The sequence below is a fragment of the Mytilus californianus genome, unplaced genomic scaffold (assembly GCF_021869535.1).
Source record: "Mytilus californianus isolate M0D057914Y unplaced genomic scaffold, xbMytCali1.0.p SCAF_12, whole genome shotgun sequence".
NCBI lineage: Eukaryota > Metazoa > Mollusca > Bivalvia > Mytilida > Mytilidae > Mytilus > Mytilus californianus.
The window spans coordinates 63,492,347-63,514,925 of record NW_026262604.1 but is presented as its reverse complement, the minus strand read 5'-3'; the positions used below and the strand labels follow the sequence as shown (position 1 = coordinate 63,514,925).

The 22,579-nt window shown below is 32.5% G+C and overlaps 2 protein-coding genes and 1 long non-coding RNA gene across 11 annotated transcripts in view; 2 read left to right on the top strand and 1 right to left on the bottom strand.

Moving 5' to 3' along the window:
* Positions 1–869: 869 nt before the first annotated feature.
* On the bottom strand, positions 870–20,062 carry LOC127722172 (sulfotransferase 1B1-like). 8 transcript variants are annotated; one of them, XM_052229057.1, is made up of 7 exons: positions 19,977–20,062; positions 11,457–11,631; positions 10,211–10,531; positions 5,856–5,959; positions 4,999–5,173; positions 2,345–2,797; positions 870–2,109 (listed from the first exon to the last, which is right to left on the bottom strand). In XM_052229057.1, the coding sequence occupies exons 2-6, from the start codon at positions 11,629–11,631 to the stop codon at positions 2,646–2,648; spliced, it is 927 nt and encodes a 308-aa protein (XP_052085017.1). In that variant the 5' UTR covers positions 19,977–20,062; the 3' UTR covers positions 870–2,109; positions 2,345–2,645. The 8 variants fall into 8 exon arrangements, with proteins under 8 accessions (XP_052085017.1, XP_052085018.1, XP_052085014.1 ...); XM_052229058.1 differs by lacking the exon at positions 19,977–20,062 and adding an exon at positions 19,788–19,823 and having other exon boundaries at positions 870–2,083; positions 2,319–2,797; XM_052229054.1 differs by lacking the exon at positions 19,977–20,062 and adding an exon at positions 19,788–19,823.
* On the top strand, positions 2,029–2,605 carry LOC127722181 (uncharacterized). The gene is made up of 3 exons (XR_007991691.1): positions 2,029–2,173; positions 2,226–2,381; positions 2,461–2,605. It is a non-coding gene; the product is annotated as an uncharacterized LOC127722181 (long non-coding RNA).
* LOC127722177 (low-density lipoprotein receptor-related protein 4-like) overlaps positions 18,948–22,579 on the top strand; it is a 19,552-nt gene continuing 15,920 nt past the window's right edge. For both annotated transcript variants that reach the window (XM_052229069.1, XM_052229070.1), the window contains exon 1: positions 18,948–19,283. In XM_052229069.1, coding sequence (XP_052085029.1) covers positions 19,235–19,283 — 49 coding nt within the window. In that variant the 5' untranslated portion in view covers positions 18,948–19,234. The remainder of the gene's footprint in view (positions 19,284–22,579) is intronic.

Below are 22,579 nucleotides of genomic sequence, written 5' to 3'. Positions count from 1 at the left end.
GTATAAACCAGGGGGATTTGAATTTCTTAATCTGTATATATGCGAAATACCACTATTTATTAAATTCCTGCTTGTGGAATCACAGTACTTCCACAGTAAATCTCTATAGTTGTAATATTTAGTAAAGATTTGACTACTTTCTTGCTGTAGAGGTTTTGAAGTAATGACAATATTAATTGCATTGAAATCCGAGACGTCACTGCAAACACGTGCATATCGAACCAATTGACAAACATACACATATCATTGGGAGTCAACGAGAATTACCATCATGGGAAAAATTAAATAACAGGAAAGGAAAATTGGACGTGTATAAAAAAAATGGAATGGATATAACTATGTAATATCAAAGTCTAAATAGGGACTTCGGTCATTATCAAGGTCTGATATTGTGTCAATGAGAGCAGGTGGATGAATTTCATTTATTTCTATATTTGAATAATAATTTGGGTTGTTTACAGAGAATATATATTCTAAATAATTTCTTTTATTGTTGAAAAAATTAGCTATCAAGTGGTGTTTTATTGGGGTCGTAATGACGGTTTGCCATGTATTGTTGATAAAAATGACATTATTTATTGGTTTATTTTCTTCTCTCTTAAGTTATCTGCTGTATGAACAATGATTTTCACCAATTCATGCGCAGTCCTCCTATTTAAAGGGACATAACTCTTAAAATCACTTAAACGTTTGTGGTAATCATTTTCATAAAATATATTTTAAGCTTCTAAGTAACACAGATTACACGTATTCTGTATCACATAAAATTTATGCTTAAAAAAGCATTGATAAAACTGACTGTTACAAATGCTTTACCGATAGCTCCCTTAACTCAGCTAGGTCTTCCAACTAATTAAATAAAACAAAAATTATATGTCACTTTTTTTATTATAAAATATGTATTCATATACTAGTATGAGATAAGCGTACTAAGGCACAGTACACAATATCACCTTATTTATAATAGTACAATATGTCTTATAAATTTGACAATAAAGGAACCGACTGTTTCCTTTTCACCTCAGTATAATGTTAGGGTAACAGATCAAATAAAAACTTAACTATCATCTTAAATTTTTTTAAACTAGTTCAAGGCATTGTGTCACCAGTCAGACTGGTTATAACTATGCAATCCTAAAAGTAAAAAAAGTGTGCAAATCTCGTACATCATTACTTGGGAATAGACTAAAACCTTGTATCTTCAGAAAAAGTTTTTCAGTTAAAATTGTTGTAAAAGCTACTACTTTCAACCATAATTCATTTGTTTTCAATTTTCCTCAAGATTTTAATTATTTTTTAAGGTTTGGTTTTGTAATTCTACAATTAGGTCATTGTCCTGTTTTTTGTTTTTTTTATATTGTCACAATTTATGTTGTTGCTAAGAGTCGTTGTTAAGTGTTTCTAAGTATAACGTCTAATCAAAGTGGAGTTTTACATGTCATGATTTGAGTAACAGTAGAAGAAGGAATATATAACCTTTACGTACCAGTATTTATTCTATATATAGTATATTATACATGTATATGGAGTGTGCTTCATAGTGATACAGTGTATGTTTCTTTCCTTTAATCATATAAATAAAAGGAGATGTGGGGAATAGGCCAATGAGAAAGAAATCAAACGCCACAAATAACCAATAGAAATTTGTTTAAGAAATTGATTTAGTAGAAGTAAAATCCAAGTGACATATGCCAGCCAATCATACATATATTCCTTAATCAACGACACAAGGTTGACCCGTAGTATATGATAACAGGGGAAAAAAATGATACGAAAATATTAACCTTTGCTGCACAAAACATGAGTCCACCTCTTCAAAACATTTTGCAAATCGTGCGAAATACATGTAGAATTTACAAATACAATTGTGTTGATTTGTAAACCAAATCCAAAAAAACAAACAATTTATCACTAAATTATAAAAATAAAGTCAAATATCTTAGTCAACTCTCGCGATACGATAGTAACATATATAATAATGCATATTCAATTCTACGTATACAACATATTGATGACAATAAGGTTAATGGCTAACGTGTCTAATATAAAATCCTAAAACAAAACAAAAAGTTTACTCCCACGACTGTTGATAAAAGTTTACTCCCGCGACTGTTGATAAAAGTTTACTCCCGCGACTGTTGATAAAAGTTTACTCCCACGACTGTTGATAAAAGTTTACTCCCACGACTGTTGATAAAAGTTTACTTCCACGACTGTTGATAAAGGTTTACTTCCACGACTGTTGATAAAAGTTTACTCCCACGACTGTTGATAAAAGTTTACTCCCACGACTGTTGATAAAAGTTTACTTCCACGACTGTTGATAAAAGTTTACTTCCACGACTGTTGATAAAAGTTTACTCCCACGACTGTTGATAAAAGTTTACTTCCACGACTGTTGATAAAAGTTTACTTCCACGACTGTTGATAAAAGTTTACTCCCACGACTGTTGATAAAAGTTTACTCCCACGACTGTTGATAAAAGTACATTCAATACTAAAGTCAGTTGAAAGCATAAAAACGCCCAAAATTTAAAAGAAAAGTTCAACGCTAGATTTTAACCCTCCTGTAACATTATATGATGCTCGAGATACATTGTCCCTCACAAACAAACAGTAAGTAAGCGGCATTGAAACTCTTGTGTCTAGTGAAAAACAGATCGACTTTTTGCTGGTAATTTCTCTGGTATACTGAAGCGTATATTAAGTTTGGATTTATTCATCCGCGTATGATAAAGTTCATCAAATATTTCGTTCTGGGTCACAGTAAACATGGATTTCCAATCTCCAACAATTCCTGAAATATATTAAAACTTATAGCGGACATAAAGTACAATTAGATTCAACGGCGTATTAAAGCTTTAATATAGTTCCTGAATTCCTTTATAACTCATATATGAATCAAGTGTATAGTTCCATTTTAAAAATCCACAAAATATAACTAAATAATTCCACAAAAGTGTCATCTTTTCACAATACAATTTTGATGTTGATCTCAGATCTATGGAAGTGTCTATCAAAATTATGATATGCTTGTCTAGGTTCGTTACGATTTATAGCTTGACACAAGTTCAAACACGTGTTTGATTTTAATGTTTTCGTTAAAGTTTTAAACATACAATTCCCCTGGTGAGAGATTATTATATTTCAGCGATTTCACTAACAGGGATATACATGTATATGTAAGTCAAAAACTACTCGGACCAGCGACAGCATGAGGACCACTAAATTCTAAAAAGATCACTTGACGAGTTCAACATACTCCGCTCGTGGCAAAGTGCGTTAACTCCGATCTAAATTGACCAGGATTGCAAGGTTTCTTGCTAAAGGTCAGTGGTTTTCTCCGGGCTCTCCAGCTTCCTCCGTCAATGAAAAGTGGCAGCCATGATATCTCTAAGCGCACTTAAACTTGCGTTAAACAATAACAGTCAATCAATCTCTAAGCGCACTTAAACTTGCGTTAAACAAAAACAGTCAATCAATCTCTAAGCGCACTTAAACTTGCGTTAAACAAAAATAATCAATCAATCAATCACAAATTCAACAAAAGTGCCATTATAAACTAGTTGATCGGTATTGTATATCAATTTCGTAATTCAGTTGTGTTATTTGAACTCTGGAAAAGATCTCAAAAGTACCATACAATGTATACAAAATCATAACAGGAATTACCAAGAACATTGGTCCTTACAGCATTCTACATCAACAACAGATTCCTCCGTTAAAAAAGACTTACAAAAAAAGACAACCAACAACGACCAACAAACGGTCAAGATAGCCTTACTGGTTTTAGACTGACAATATTGTGAGGTTAAAACAGTCTCACGTGCACACCTCCCCTTTGCCTAAATTATGCCAATCTAGCATTACAGTACTGCAGGTTTTGTCGTGTGTCTGGATTTGCCACTTACTACATGAAGTGATACGGATGATGTTTGCATTACAAGATATGTTAACCCTATCGATGTTATCTAGTCTCGCTCCGAATTGAATTGATGCGACCACAATTTCTGCCATATACATCAATATTGATCTATTTAAACATCGGTATTATACTGCTTTATATTGAATTATTTAGAGTTGTATGTGGAAGCCATATCTTCTATGGTCTCTGTGACGTTAATTCATGATGTGTCTTCACTCGAGACAATTCAGTTCTTGACACCTATATCTCCTTTAAAATTCTAAATGATTTTTAGACGTCTTTTTATTGATTTGCTTGTGTTGTTAGGTTGCCGCCTCATAGATGTTTTCCTTACATTTTTAATCATGTTTGTAATATTAAAACGAGATTAATCAAGAAACGAAACAGGTATCGTTCCAGCCTTAAATATTATACAAATGATCGAAGAGATATAGAATATATTGTCTATATTTTAAGGGAAATACAGTATCGAAATAATCTGGATGTATGAAGCGGTTGTCGTTTGTCGCTTTATGTCATTGTTTTGTTATATTGGAAGGCTTTGATAGCTTGCTATTCGGTATGGATTTTGCTCATTGTTGAAGGCCGTACGGCGATCTATAACAGTAGCTAACATCTACGTCATTTGGTCTCTGTCTCGTTGGCAATCATACCACATCTTCTTATTTTATATGGATGTATTGTTTGGTTAAGAGTTAGTTGAATTGTAATGATGACATTTTATTGATATATTATCAAAGTTCAACAGACAATACCATGGCATAAATAAGAAAAGACCAACAATCTTCAGAAAACTTAACATGACAAAAAGAACAATAAGAAGTAAAGACCAACAATCTACAGAAAACTTAACATGACAAAAAGAACAATAAGAAGTAAAGACCAACAATCTACAGAAAACTTAACATGACAAAAAGAACAATAAGAAGAAAAGGCCAACAATCTTCAGAAATTTAAAGATTGAGCAATACCAAAAATACGGGGTTGAACTCAGATGCTCCGGGGGTGGGGGGTCAACAGTTACACCTGAATTAATGAGTCGCACCGTCATGTTGCATATATCTTATTCTTACCTTTCCGATATACACCAGCGCTGTCTTCTTTCCAATAAAACTCGCCAGTAGAAGCTTTCTCATTTCTCATTTTATCTATCGTACAAAGGGAGGCAATACTGTTGATAAAATCTAATGTACTGTGAGTACATACTTCAAGAAAATTGGCCAGTTTGAATATTTCAGCATGGATATTCTGCAAAACAAAACTCATATTAACTTTAATAAAAGTCTTTCGTTTCTGCAGTCTTAGATCTTAACGCCAGCCTTCTGATTCACGGTATATTTACTCGTTCCCTATTGTTACATTTCTTACTTCCGTTGGGTTTTTTTAATGACCATCCGTCTGTTTTCCTCGAATTATTGTCAACACCGAGGTTGTGAGTCCGAACCCCGCACGTAGCAAGTGCATTCGACTCCAATCTTAATTGACTAGGATTGTCAGTTATCCTGCCGAAGATCGATCATGGTTTTTACCGGCTTCCTCCGCCAATGAAAACTGACCGCCACCAAATAACCAATGGTGCTGAAAGTGGCGTTTAACACCAATCAATCAATTAATCGATCGACTTATTGCTTTTGACCGTCCCCTTACATGTACCCTTCGACTCTTTCTATTTTAAAACATGATATATAATAGTAATAAAAGTTAATTTAGAAGATTAAAACTGATTAGGTTGTAATCGTTCATGTATTGTTAATCGACTTTAAAGACCTTCGTAAGAGTTAAAAAGCAAAACGCGTCACTTCCCTTCAAATAGTAACGCGTAACTCTTTGCCGAAACAATAATACAAACAATTTGCTTAATATCTCGAGTACCATTTTTTTTATTCGAAAGCCACTCATTTAAGTAAAAGAAGAATGATTTCATACTAACCTCAACCATGTCCTCGTAATACATGATATGAATTGGATAATCTGGGTTGTCAATTATTGTCTTCTCCCAATCATTTGTATAGTCAAACCAGGAGTTGTAGTCAACTTTAAGTATATACGAAAATTGTTTACTATATTAGAAATATGACTATGACATTTGTATATCTACTAGATATACATTCTAGACAAAAAAAGGTTTTCATCATGTAAATCGTTGCACCAGAATCCGATTTTTTTACTGATGATGATTGATATTTTTATTTTATATATCTTAGCCCTTTTTATACGAGTAGTATTATCACGGGTAGTAACCTCGTCATATCGAAAAGCGTTTAGTACAGTGATTTTTTCATAGTTTGGTTAAGATGAACATGGTTGTGTTAAGTGTTTTTGATGACAAACAGTGTCAAAATATAAACATTCGAATAGTTTGTTAAAGGAACTAATGACAACAAATTCAAGCTGGTAAGTATCTTTGTTTATAGCTAATATGTTAGTACATCAAAATTTGTATCATATAGTTATTAATTTGACACAGAATAATGCTTGCGTATGTCAAAATTTAAAAGTTGTGATTCGTTTCTAATGCATAAAGAAAAGTGGTTTACTTACTGTCTGCTACATCACATATTTTGTTATGATATAAAACTGCCGTCAATTTTCCAGAAAAACAGCCCCTAGTGCACACAATTTGAGATTACAGAATATTCGGTGTCATGGTTTGGTTCATTCGTGTCATGGTTTATTTCATGTTGAACATGGTTCAGTTATGTCATTCTATTCGTGAATGAAGGAAGAGTAACGATCAAAATAAACAGACATTATATATATTGAAATACTCTTTTTTAAATCGTTTTATTTGGAATACAAAAGGACATATATACGCACATTCAATGTAGTATTATATATATTAAGTACATGCAATCTGACTGCCAATGAGATAACTATCCACAGGAGACCAAAATGACGTAGATGTAAGCAACTATATGTCGTCGTACGGCCTTCAACAATGAACATAAAAGGCTCCGACCAAATTATATGTAAACAAAATTTAAATGAGAAAAGCAATGTATTATACAATATTACAAAAATATAATCATTTTTATTCGTTCTTAATAATAATTGATAAAAGTTGACATTAAATCGGCTTCATTCTAATTCGGAATTGTGATTTTTCATATATCTAAATTCTGAACTTGTGTGTATTTTTTTTCATTTTAATTTTACTAATAGTTTTTACAAATTTTACAAGTGATGCCGCTCACGATATCATCGACAGAGTCAATCATGGACATACGGAGAAAATAATCTATGTGAAACAGAAGCAGCTCTTTCTGTTTTTGTAATTATTATCTCAAAAGTAAGTTTAAAAGAGCAGTGACTATTTGAATTATAAAAGCAAAATAACAAAAATACGGGACTTTGAAGAACGGAAAGTCCCTAATCAAATGGCAAAACCAAAAACTGAAACACATCAATCGAATGGATAACAACTGTCATATTCCTGACTTGGTACATACATTTTTTTCTGTAGAAAATGGTGGATTAAACCTGGTTTTATAGCCAGCTTAACCTCTCACATGTATGACAGTCGCATAAAATTCCATTATATTGACGACGATGTGTGAACAAAACAAACAGACATAATAGGCAAAAATGTCAAAAAATAAGGGTACAGCAGGCAACATTGTGTTATAATCTTAGTCACTATAAAAACAAAACAAATATTTCAACAAAGAAAAACAAAAAGGCATATAGACAAAGCACATAAGCAATAACGAAAGACGAGAATACAAAAATTTACCATAGCACAATAACACAATGGCGGGATGTATAAGTACCGAGCCACGTCAAATGGATTGGGCCAAAAATAGACTAAACAGTTAAATAAGTAATAATTTACAAAGACACATAAAAGAGTACCATAACACGGCATTAAGGTGACAAACAATGTCAGTACTTAGAATGTTTACTTAAAGACCATCGTTTATTATTTGTGAAGTTGAAAGGGAATATTTACCCACAAGGTCTTCCGATGAACTTTTTTTGGAAAAAGGACGAGACGTTCTTTAACATATATGTACCACTGGTTCATCAACTTTCTGCTTAGACACTGGTGACGGTTTACAAAGTCTAAGTAGTATCTGCAAGCTCTTGAATAACGAATGAGTTGGGAAATGTATATCCCATATGCAGGAGAAGTTGGTATATTGCTACTAAGGTTGGAGAAACTGATAATTTTAAAATTAGAATCGTTTTGTTTGTCATTGATTCTGGTACTAAGATGATCGTTCATGTCAAATTCGAGGTATAAGTCTAAAAATGAGGCAGAGGAAGCCGTGTCTGTTGTTCCTTTAATTTCTAGTTCTTGGGGATATATTAATGGAATTCAATTAGAAAAGTCTGCATTGTAAATGGAAAGAACAATATATATGAATGTGAAATTAAATAATCTGGCTTCTTTGATCTTCTTGTTATTCACAAATGTCTGAAGGAACTCCGACTAATAGGAAGATAAGAAGAGGTCGCTGCCGCACAGTATAGAAATACCTACAATTTGGTGACAAAGTCTACCTCCAAATTCAACAAATAAGTTGTCAATAAGAAACTCCAGCGTACTGGTCACTTGTTCCTCTGTGTAGCATGTTTTATTTTTTTATTCACTATTAACAAAATATGCCGCATGGTATCCAAAAGTAATAAATGTATAGCGTGCACTACCATTTTTATGTTGAAAAGCATTGTAGATTTAAATTATTTCTTTTAGACGATTTTTCAATGACACTTACGGAATGGTGGTACACAGGGTTGAAAAATTAAACATTTTGATAGAACTAATTTCAGAGAAATATCGAGATTTACATTTATTCAGAAGTTCTTTAAGAGTTTTTTTTTTAAATCCATATATGGTTAATACCACTACGCGAGTAAACAGTTTCATGGTATTTCTGAAAACCCTCTTTCATTGAGGAAAGAATCTTTGTCAATCTAATGGACAATTCTTTCGTCGAACATGCAAATGAGCTGGCAATGTACGGCCGTTTGTATGGAATTTTGTGAAGCTTAGGTATCTAATACAAACAAGGTAAGTCCTCCGATTTGCTGCTCAAAGTAATGTTCATTGAAGCTATTAAGGACTTATGAATCACCAAAATCTCATCCTTGTCAAATGATGTTTTTGTATGTGGGATTACATGAGTGCTCATTTATTCCTAATTCTTTTACAAGACACTCGAAGTAGTACGATTTGCATACACAGACAAGTCACGAACAGTTAGATTGCTTAATGTACGCTTTGCCAATAACAGCATCGAATTTTGGTTTTAAAGGCCATTTTTCTTCTTAATCAGTTGGTAAATTGTGTAACTTCGTTTAATTACAAGCGTTTTCAAACAAACTATCAATATTGAGCTGAAACACATACATATTAATTTGGATCTAAACCATGACAAACTTGATCAAAACCATGACGAATTTCTTGACACTTAACCAAACCGTGTCATAGCTTAACCAACCCATAGCAATTTCGATAGTTTGCTTATTCTGAGTTAGTTTCTTGAAAACAACAATTCCAATGTAGATCGTTTGACTAACAATGCAAATTAAAACATCTTATTTGCTTTTTATTTGCTCGTTTGAATAGAACTGAGGCAATCGTCCGGGGAAGTAACTTAACACAACCATGTTCATCTTAACCAAACTATGACAAAATCACTGTACTAAACGCTTCTCGATATGACGAGGTTACTACCCGTGATTATATTAACAGTTAAATCAGATGATTAACAATTATAATGGAGTGTTCCATTGGCAAACATACCACTTCTTATTTGATATTATCATAAAGACATAGCAATTGATCAAAAGAAACAACCAAATTAAAAGCACGTTTTTTCAATAAAAAATTATATATATATATATATATATATTACCAACATTCGACTCTGATCTGTGTAAGTTGGTATTTGGAATGTGTATACGTTTCATAATATTTGGTTGAGTCAAAGTAAAGTTAGAGTGCGGAAACAGAAAATTCAGCATTTTTTCCCCCATTTATGAATTGACAGAACTCGAGAACGGTGAAAGTGACGCCATCCAAATTAAAACTTGATATGTGTTTAGTGGTAATAAACATCGCGTATACGTTTGGTTGAGGCAAACTTAATCAGAGCACGGAAATAAATTTCGGGACGTACGGACGGACAAGGGTAAGACTTAATACCCCTGTCGACTAGCGGCGGGGGCATAACATATACATTTTTTTTATCTTGGCAACTGAATTCATACGAGATATAAATTTCCAGCATTAAAGTCTCGATAATGCTTTTATTAATAGAAATTGAAAACAGAACTTACCATCTCCTTTCATAAAACGTGGAAGGTATGATTCCCAATTTCCGTCAAATTCGTAGGGTTTTAGTCCAAAATGATGATGAAAGAATGATACGGCAACATCCTTAGGATTCCGAATGATATGAACGATTTTACATTTCCTGTTTCTAAAGTCAATCGGAAGTTGTGAAAATAACGAATGTGTGTTGAGAACTCGCGGAGATGGCATGCTATTAAACTGTTCCTGACTAATGCAGTCAAGCATACCACTTTGTTTACACGTTTCTACACGTTCTGCCTTTTGGGAGAGCAGCATACTGAGGATTTCAAAAGACCAGTGATTGCCTGAAATGGGAAGTAAAAAGGTTTTATGAAATATAAAATTCAATATATCTTGTGTGTCTCGCGACTGATTTCTTACAAAGGGTTTTTTCTAACCTAACAAAATCCCAGAAATACAACCAGAGATGCCAAATTTTACGGTAGCATTGTCTTTAGTTACCCACTTCAAAAGACTTAAACTTACAGTTTCCAACAAACATTTCTAACTATATGTTCAAAGTGTCCCGACTTTGTTGTTTTTATGGAAACGAATGAAGTCAGATCAGATATATAGATATAACAGTGGCACGCTTTTGTTTTTGTATGACTTCTGAAATATTTGTTCTTCCTAGTTATATATGTTATATATAAAATGTAACAGCTTAAATTAATGCTAACTTTTTTCTTTTAAAATTACTTTTTGAGAAAATGGGAATACAATAATACTTGCTACATCGGTATTATAACGAATACACTTTTAATTAAGCAACATGACAAATATATAGTTTCATCACTCTTTGTTCGATGGAACAAAAATACTTTTATATTTGATACTGAAAAAATACGGAATATTTAGTTGATGCACGAGACAAAACCCCATACATAGAACATAGAACAGGACATCAAAGGAATATAGCTTTTATTACGGTTATTCGTTTTGATAGAACCTCGGGTTGCCGTTGACCTGTGCATCGACATACAATGTATATGGATACGTATATGTCAATTGATCTTTAGATTGACCTCAAGATGCTTATTGGTTTTGTTGTGGGTTATATTGTTGTTGTTTTATTGGTGTATACAAATTGCGTCTTCTTTCATAAACAAACAGGATGTGTGTAATCGAACGCTGGCAATAACTGATTTTTGAAATAATTATCATTTTTTATTTTGTTGTATTTACATATTGTTTGATGACTTGATTTTTCCATGATTAAAAATATTTTACCAGATTTTGGATATACACAAATCATTACGTCATCATCTCTAGCTTTCCAATTCGGTATCGATCGAAACTCCTCTTCATGGTTCTCTAGACTGTTCCATGGAAAGGTATAGGCACCGTCTATATCTCTCACCTTTAATTTGTCTCCGCTCTCGCCTTTTAAATATGTCAATGGCATCTGAAAATGCATTAATGTAAAAACTTCTTTATTAAGTTTTTAACAGTTGTAACCTCACCCTGCACATAAAACATTATAACATTTCACAAACATATGGATTTTAAAATTTGTGATTGACACATACAAAAGCATCTACAATTGTTGAACCCCGCCTCATTTTGTATGTGCCTGCCCCAAGTCAGGAGCATGTAATTTAGTGGTTGTCGTTGGTTCATGTCTGCCATATTTGTTTTTCGTAAATTGTATTGTTATAAACTAACTAGGCCGTTAGTTTTCTCGTTTGAATTGTTTCACATTTTTCATGTCGGGGCCTTTTTTTTTGCTGACAATACGGTATGGGTTTATTTCATTGTTGAAGGCCTTATGTTGACCTATAATTGATTATACCGTCATCATTGTACCTCTGGTTGATTGTTGTCTTATTAGGAAACATACCAAATCACCTTATTTGTATATGTATATATGCTCTGATTTGAAAATATTCCCATCCACCTACTTATATACAATCTGCATGTGTTTTATTTAATTTCCTGCTATATAAAGTGTAGCACAATATAATAATTAACATTTTTTCATTTGTATGACATGCAAACATTTTTAAGCATAATACACAGTTGGAAAAATAACTCATCATGGTCATAGATGCATGTACCAGACTTTAAATTTTGTACGTCAGACCAGCATTTCGTCTACCTGGGGCTTTTAAGCATGATTACTATTATTAAAAAAGATTTTAGTTTTACATAGGCATTGTTCTCTTAAATGGGCTGCCCATGGGGTATTTTTTCAGCAAGTGTTCATATTCTTCAAAACGATACTTTAGAGTAGTTCTCCACTATAAAAGGAGGAACATAAAAGAAACTGAATTGAACTACTACGACGCATTAGATGCTCCTAAACGTAAAAAAAAACAAAAACAAGGTCCTTCAAATTGTGTTTGTGGCCAGATAGTATCACATCACTAATGGTGACTAGGGAATAAAAATATGGTCCCTTTGGTCTTTTTCCGACCGGAAATAAAACCCTTCCCAAAGTGGGGCGTCAGTTTGGCTGTTTGGGATGTACAAGTACGCAGCCACGTCCGGTTAGAATGGGGACGTTAAATCCGATGCCTCGTATGTAAAGAGAGTGCCAAGCTCTCCGCACGTTCAGAATCCTTGCAAAAACTCTTTGAAGGGTCCGTAGGTGGCCTGTTGCAAGGCTAAATGTCTATCCGTATTCAATTTACCCTCATTTTCCAGTGACAATCCAAATTTCCCCGACCTGGCATCATTCCGGACATTCATCTATATTACGGGATCTCCCTATCTCGTGCTATCAATATGATGTATAAATGGGTTTTTTTTAATTAGAAATGATAAAATATTCAACTCTACTTTTCGCCGACGTTTATCCGATAGGTCGTAATCAAATATATTTTTTTGCTCTATTTGAGCATAAAATCTGATAAAAATTTCAGTACTTTTTTAACCTGTTGAAGCGTTTATACTCTACAGTACATGTATACCTTGTTGAATACCATACATATTTACATAATTGGATCAATACAATTGACATGCTAAGTATTTTAAAAAATCATTACGTAACAAAATAATTTGATAAGGAGACGTGTACTAAGTTTATATGAAAAAATCCGGTAACTTCACAGTTCTCCTTATCGAAGTCGAAAGATCAAGTCATAAACGAATCGATTATATGAAAGTAAGGAGATGTGATATGATTGCAAATGAGATACCTACAAGAGATCCCATGACGAGAATATAAACAACTATATGTCACCATACGACCTATGCCTTCATAACATTGTGAAGTATAAAATGAGCTGCGTCGGATAGAAATCGACCTTATGCAAATGAAAATCAATACATCTGTAAACCCTTTGCAGGTTGAAAAAAATTCTATGCAAAGGCTGTTACCGTTTGAAGATTGAGCTGTTATAAGAAAATCTACAAAATAGACCAAAATTCGTCTTTTATTACGTATTTGAATGTTCCAAAATCAATCAAAGTCTTATACATGTACATGTATACCTGGACTAGCATAAGGTCGATTTCTATCTGACGCAGCTCAAATGTTCTTTGATTTCAATGAAATTTAACTTTCATCTGTCTTGCTACGATCATAACTGTTTTGTTCTTTTAAACCTTTTCATAAATTATATCCTCATGAAATCGCTGAAATGTTATTTTCTATATAATATATAAACCCCTGTAAAAATAGTTCATTGGCATTCATTTTCGAACTTGTTTACCTGATGTAAACTTTTGACACAAATTTCATCTGACAAGAACTGTAGGCTTGAGAGCGCTTACAATGCAATTGTCCAAATAATTCATATTTCCAAGGGCATAACTCCTATCTAAATAGTTGATCGGCACTGATTCCCGAAATCTGCAGAGACAGAGCTGATATAAACCTTGTTTAAAGATTTGTATACTAATCCTGCAAGCAATAAGGATTTAGAGCGCTTACAATGCAATTGTCTAAAAAATTATATTCCCAATGGCATAATTCTTTTATTCAAAGTAATCTGAAATCACTGATGGAAAGATATGAAGAATTGTGTGTATAATTTCAATCATATTTTACTCTTCCATTGCAGTGATGGTGGACAAGAACAACTTGCTATAGCACTATTGCATACTTGTATCTGTTAGTTACATTACTGCAGATTTGTAAAAAGATAAGCAATTTTCCAGTGTAGATAAAATAGCTTAATAAAAGTAATTGTCGGTGGGTCAATAAATTTCCATAATAACTTCTTTTAAATTGCAACTTAATATATCATATTTATACATTTTGATACAGAAGAAATTATGTAATAAAAACAATTATCATTTAAGTTTCTTAAAGTAAACATGTGACCAATCGAGAGACTTCAAATTATAAAGTCCTTTTTTGATCTCCCAAAATTTACCTTGAATGGTTGGTGTTTTTTTTATTGGGGGTGGGTTGGGGGTTTATATGATTATTAGATGACATATTATGTTTAATTATGTTCTCACTCCTCAGGATCCCCGGATGCCTTATTGAATTTGATAAAAAAAAATAATAGATCACACTGAAGATGCATGGTTGTAGGTTGGCAATGGGTAATTTTCACATCATTTAACCTAATATATAGTTTAACTTATATTGTCCAAAGATGGAGAACTTTAATTTTTGAGGCAAATTCTTTTAATATTTTAATCTTAGAAGCTTCACTGACATTTAAATATCTTATGACATAATGGAAAGAAAGAAAAATGTTTAAAGGATTTTTATTGAATTTGATTTCATGTTTCCCAGATTAGGTTTAAGACATTTATCTTACTCTTTGTTAAAATGAGGGCAAATATTTCATTGTATTTCCTGTATTAGAATATACACTTACCTTTACTGATAAATGTAACCTAAATTTATATGGAATAAATACATATTATTGTTGCGCAGATTTTGCAAGGAAATTAGACCCTACTTTGAATATTTACTCATACGGATTTTCTTTTTTGGCCTTTTCTTTTAAAAAAATGCATTATATTAATCCTGAATCAATCATCTTTGAGACAAAATTTACAGATCTTTTATTTAATGCATTGTAAAAGATTAATTCTATCATCTGTATATAATTTTATTAAAGAAATGCACATTTAATAAAATGTATCAATTACACATGGAGACAGAGACCACGTGTACCTAATAACACTAACCTATATAGACCAAACATCTATCTGATACAATGAGGTCCTGTGTTGATTGATCTGCCATGTCATGTATAAACTCAATAGTTATGTCATATTGGTCAATTACCATTGGCATTAAAGCGGAGTGGTCTATATATATATATAATACAATTCCAATTATCGCCCCACCCTTTGTGTTAAATTGCATGTTCCTTGATCATGACAATTGTCAAGCATACTGATATTGTATCAATACTCTAACTTAATTAAAAAAAAATAGCCAGTAAATTGAAAAATAGTACGGACTATAATTGTTCATAAAGGAAAACTGCTTTAAATTAAGATGTAAGCATTATTTTTACAGTTCATTTGTGCATATGTACACCGACATGAGAATAATTGAGAGCTGTTTATCAGTGTGTAAAGATATGATTACTGAATTAGTAGCTAAACGGTCTACTTTCTGTTTGTGAGGCCGATGCCTTAGGAAAGAATTGGAACAATAGTTCCAATCTTTCCAAAAATAATTGAATGGCACCGATTCTCGAACTCATCCGCAACATTTCTTATATAAACATTTGATACACATTTCATAACAATCTGGCAAGAATTGCACACAAGACCGGACGGACGGATGTACGGACGGAGGGACGTACGGACGAACAAACCGCGGAGGTACGGACGCCCGGTATTTCTATCTACGGGGAACCAAAATCATGTGTAGATTGGGAGATTGAAATTTGTTTGCAATCCATCGTTAAATTATCACAAATGCATAAGTCTCAGGGGCTTGTTTAGTGGGTCAGACGAGGTTTTACTGTCAATGGCGGTCGCTATATATAAAAACAAGTTGCTTTCTTTAAAAAAAAGAAAAGCAATACGTGAACCTAAGACCGCTGACTGCCGCGTCACCAAAAGATTGTTGCTGAATTTGTGTTTGCTTTTGAATTGAAATAATTGACTGTGATTAGAAGAAGTCAGTTATAAGTGTATATTTACATCTACTATTTGAATATACATTTTAAAGCTAGACTATTTTATTTAGTACTTGGGAATGTACATAATTTTCCTTTTGCAAATCCCAATTTCTACAAACCGGATGACTTATGCAAATTGCACAAACTAATCGCAATATAAATTTATGCACTCAGTTTGCTTTATAATCTGGAATTCTACATGCATTTATTTTATATATCATATCTTTATATTTTGCTTCCTGCATGGACCTTCATGTTCTCAACTCGTTATTGAAGCTGTCTGTACTCATGGTAGATGTTAATTGTAAAGATAAACCTAAAGTCCAATTTCCATGTGCAATGAAACCTGTGGCATGCAACTGATTGGGGCATCTTATAAAGAGCCTTTTTTGGGTCTAATAAAACATCTCAATTTTAAGGATTTCCCGATTTTACTTAAATCAATTCAAATATTCTACAGGGACACTTGGTTTTGCCGAAGAATATATTAATTCAGAAATTGTATGAATACCTGTACATACCCTCAAAATAACCAATTAATATTAAAAAGGTATGTAGATATAAAAAGATACCAGAATTAAAATGATGTTCGCCAGACGCCAGTCTACAAAAAAGCATCAGTGACACTCGAATGAAAAAAGTTAAAAGGCCTAATAAATTACAAAGTTAAGGAATCTATTCCTTGGGTAGACAATCCTTAGCTTTTCGAAAAGGTCAAAGTTTATTATAGGACAGTGACTCAAAAAAAAAAACAAAAGAGAAACAGCTAGAGGTCACAATACCGTAAGTAATGATGACCGTGCATGAAAGTCACATGTCAATCTCTTACAGCCGTGTCCTAAATTTAGATAAGAAAAACGAAAATGCGCATTAACGAGTGAAATTAGTATTATTGGAATTTTTGAGAACACAAACCGATAGTGTGCGTTTGAAATGTGATCTATAATGTGAATGAATCAAGACGTGTAGGATAGTTGGGCAACACAGTGAATACAATTTTCAAAACCGTACCATAGTACAAATTGTTGATGTTATAAGGTTAAACTATTAAAAAAAAAATAGAACTGAAACTTTATAATAAACATACGTTCCTGTTAGTAATTTTTTTCCGAAAATTTTTAATATATATACATGTAGTATCAATAAACACAAACGTCAAGTATTTACGGACGGACATTTTATTTATGAAATGAATCTATTTTTAAATTCTACCATTCCACTATATGAATAGATTACTATACAAAATATAAGCAAAGACTTATAAATCCATACTAAAACAGTGCAAAAAAATTAACATTGTGATAGTACTTAATTGAATTTTGATATGATTATTGTAAATTATTATTACGTTTTTTTGTGAGCTGCAAGGATTTAAAATCTTTGTGAATTGAAAACACACAAGTATTTTTATTCACGACCGTTTAAAATTTCAATATTTAATTAATTTATCTTACTTTCCGTTTTATGGATATATTACAATACAAAAAAATTAATAATTACTTATAAAACCTTACTAAAACGGTAGGAAATAATAACGTAGAAATATAATTATTATTGTTTATCAACATTTTTTTTTTATGATGCAAGGATTTATTCAGATTTAATTATTATGCATGTTTCATTTACAAATGAATATTTAAAAATACCAAAGCAGAGTATCTTGTCATATAAATACTTATTTCTTAATTGCAACTCTGAGAATATTCTGACTTCAATTTAATATTTAGTTTCTACAGAAACATAAATACAGTATATATTTTGTATATATTTCTTTGATTTCTATTGAATTAATTAAATTGAATACTTTTTGATAATAATATTATCTTTCTGTTTTCCGATCTATTATACACATTTAAACCAGAATGATCTCTCCTTAGTCTATGATGAAAATACACACGTGGTTAAATCTTCAGACATAATTACTTTACATGTTACCATGACAATGCACAATACCACGTTATAATTGACCTAGATACACACAGTGTACAGGGGCCGTTTTAAAATAAATATAATTGCGTTGTCATAATACTTGTTTAGAAACTTTCACACCAAAGCGCTTATAAACATTCACATTATTAAATATATATGCGTGAACCCCTCAGGGGTTTCATGCAAAAATAATGATTACGACCGCCATTGACAGTGAAACCTCGTCTGACCCACTAAACAAGCCCCTGTGCATGAGTGATCGCATTTCCATATAAACATACCTGTTACGTAATTGTATAGAAAACCGATAATCCTGAGCAGAAATGCACTGTGTTGAACTATACCTGTTGGTATTCTACTCAAAGTTAGAATAATGATTGTGCGGCGGGTATCCACATAACTATATTTTACCTATATGTCCAAGTTTTAATTATACATATTTAATGTGCTTTTGTAATATCGATCCTTCTTTAGTTCTTTGGCATTGTCGCTTATGTCTTTATTTATTTTTTTTATTCTTATGATCTTTGATATTGTAGTCTTTCCGAATTAGCACGGTGCGATTGATCGCTCATCAAAAGTTCGAAATTTAACATGAAGACAGTTGCGGATTAATTGGATAATACAGCGGCGGATCCAGGGGGTTCGGGGTTGGACCCCCCATTTTTGACAATCAATATGCTTTTGAATGGGGACATATGGTAGGACCCCCCCCCCCCCCCCTTTTATCCTGGGTTGGAACCCCCCTTTTAAAAATGGTTGGATTCGCCCCTGTAATATATAATTTGTTATCATAAATCGTCCAAAAAAACACATTACTACATAAATGACATCTTGGGTTGCTGTCTTAATTATTGATTTGTACCCCACGTCTCCTTTTATTTTATTCTTAATGATTTAGATATGCTACGTCATGCCACTTCTAACTACTGTATCAGTTTACGCCTGTCACGTGATTTTTAAGAAAAATCATAACCGAATTGACAAATTAATTTGTTCTACTCCGAGTGCATATAAAGAACGTTAAACCGTATTATGGAATTACACTGCAAATGTGTATCCTTCATGCATAGCCGTATACATGGTATAGTAAAATCAATAGATAGTTTTGTAAACAAACATTTGGCGTCCATTCATTGCTATAATTATATTTCTAACACCTCCTCCATTTCATAAATTATTACATCACTCATTTTACTAAAATTGATATATGTACGTTCTAGCATGGTTGGCTCAGAAAGTATTAATTTATTCCCAACCCTTTGGAAACCATTTATCGTGCTATTATCCGATAATTATTGTATTGTATAGTTTTGTCCTTTTTTTTTTTAAATATTAATAACACAGAAATATTATACTTAAACTGGGATTGGTCATTAAACAAAGTATGTTTATAACCGTGAAATAATTTACGCTACATGAATGACATGTTTTAACTATGAAAGATAAAAGAAATTGACACATGTATGTACTCAAATATTCAAGTTAATTGACTTACAGGTTTCTTTTTATAACAAATACTCTGATATAAATGCGTCATTAAAAATTATTTAAAAAACACGTTTATTATGTTAAACAAATTGCATACCTATCCCGACCATTCACCTGTATTTGGAAAGTCGTTCAAATCAGTTGAATGTCGTTTAAATCAATGATTGAGATACGGAAGTAAACAAAACAAAGACATACACAGTACGAGAAAATAATGTACATGTTGTATCATAAAAATTAATGTACATCGTATTATATTTATGGGTATAAATGAAAAAACACAAACCTTATTGATTTTTGTAGTTGACGTACGTGTATGTTGTAAACAAATGGGTGGAATATATAAATTATGGTGTTCTTTTTATAGAAATGGATCAGCTGCGCATGATCGATTCATAAGTCATTGGTCTGTGATGAAACTGAAGTGGAACGGTCTTTCGCATTATAGATGGGGCTCTTGAAGGGTTAACTAGTTGTACGTGATGTTCATATAAACAACAGTAGTATTTTACATACACTTTTTATTTGGTGCTATTTACTACAACTATTGTTAGTCAGAGTACATTAAAAGCACCGATCATTCACTTTTTATTGGGGTTTAAAAAATATTATTCGATCAATAATTTTTATTCTTTCTTTGAATTTAAATATTTGTGCCAATAAGAAAAAAAAAGTTCAATAAAAACAAGATTTTTTGCATCCAGTTAGATCCAGAACCTCTATGACTGGGGGAAAAGTGGGAGGGACAACATAAAACAAACACAAAAAAATAATTGTACTCATGTGTATGGTAAAAGAAACAAGAAACAAAAAATCATTTATGTTATAAAGTTGGCCTTATTAAAAATAAAAACGACATTATAAAATGTTAACTAAAAATGCATCGACCTTTCATCTGATGAGGCGGGTGGGGGCATTTTTCAGTAATTGGTTCTAAATTTCTTGAAAAAAAGATGTTTCAGAAGGGAAGTGTTAATACTAGTTTGTTTCCATTACAATGAAGTGTGTGTGTGTGTGTGGGGGGGGGGGGGAATGGGGGGGAGGGGGATGTAATATGACATTGACTTTCAAAATAGTTTGTCCCGAGAAAAAAAACATGCCCCTTGCATTCCCGAAAGAAGATTTAACATGCAGTTCAAATAAAAGCCTTTGGTATCAGACATTATACATAGTTGGCATTATTTAATACATTCAAAAAGTTTTAATAAATCCTGCTTATCATCACCGCTGTGGAGATTCAAATATCACATGACATTGAATGATGAGTGTTAATATATGCATATATATATAACGAGCAACTTTCTTCGAAAAAAAGAAAAGGAGCACGTCAACCTGACAATCTGTTTGGTTTGAAATATACGAATAACATATATATATATTCCTAACATCACTGAAGAGACATTAATTGTCGAAATCCGGATATGGTGTACAAATGTTTGCACCTCATGTTTGCGGTATACCATCTTTTCCGCAAGTTTTTTGTTTTTTCTATTTGGTATTAGATTAAAATTAAGATCCATTTTGTTACATCTGTGATCCGTTTATTTGGCAATCGCCATGGCAGTCAGCAGGGTTTAAGAACATCCGTTGTTCGACCTGCTAGTCAAATGCGTTTTGTTAAAATATACTTTTTCACTTTTTGGTCTTTTGGAAAATGTTGTTTGTGCTGTATTTAGACCCCTTTACCAATAAATTTGTTTTGCATGAACACGTATAAAATTGCAGTTTTTATCCAACGCAATCATAGGCTTGAACGTTGTTTTCAGTTTAGACTTGTTTATATTTTTTCGTTTGGGCTTGTATTATATTTGCCTTCGGGTTTATATGATCCGTTCATCCTATTTCGACTCTTCAAAATTCAAGAGTCAATCCCAAATTGAGGTAAATTATATGGCCTTCCAAATACCTTTTCGATTCCTAACATCACTGAAGAGACATTAATTGTCGAAATCCGGATATGGTGTACAAATGTTTGCACCTCATGTTTGCGGTATACCATCTTTTCCGCAAGTTTTTTTGTTTTTTCTATTTGGTATTAGATTAAAATTAAGATCCATTTTGTTACATCTGTGATCCGTTTATTTGGCAATCGCCATGGCAGTCAGCAGGGTTTAAGAACATCCGTTGTTCGACCTGCTAGTCAAATGCGTTTTGTTAAAATATACTTTTTCACTTTTTGGTCTTTTGGAAAATGTTGTTTGTGCTGTATTTAGACCCCTTTACCAAGAAATTTGTTTTGCATGCACACGTATAAAAATTGCAGTTTTTATCCAACGCAATCATAGGTTTGAACGTTGTTTTCAATTTAGACTTGTTTATATATATATATATATATATATATATATATATATATATATACAATTTTACAGATCTAACATTGTTAGGCTGTTGTTTAGACGAATTATATATATACAGAATGTATTTTCAGCCTTGTATCACCATCACTGCTGGTGATCCGATGGATAAAATCTGTTGTAGAGTCGTCACTGATTCACGCAGACGTACTTATAATATAATTATATCTGTGACTGCATCTTATATTAACTTGTAGGATCCTTTACAATAGATAATTCAGCCGATCTGTAACAATTCCATCTCCATACCTTATATATCATGTACTGTGTTACGACGCTAGATAAAAACTGACGAGGAAAGGTAACACCCGGCCACCGAAAGCTTTATTTTTATAGAGCCTAGGTGGTCGAGTGGTCTAGCGCGTCGGGCATAGTGCAAGGCGATTTGGTGCCACGATATAATCCCGGCCAGGGAAGAACAAAAAATTTGCTTCCGCAAATTTACAGATCTAACATTGTTGGGCTGTTGTTTAGACGAATAATATATATATATATATATATATACTTATATATATATATATAAGTACGTCTAATT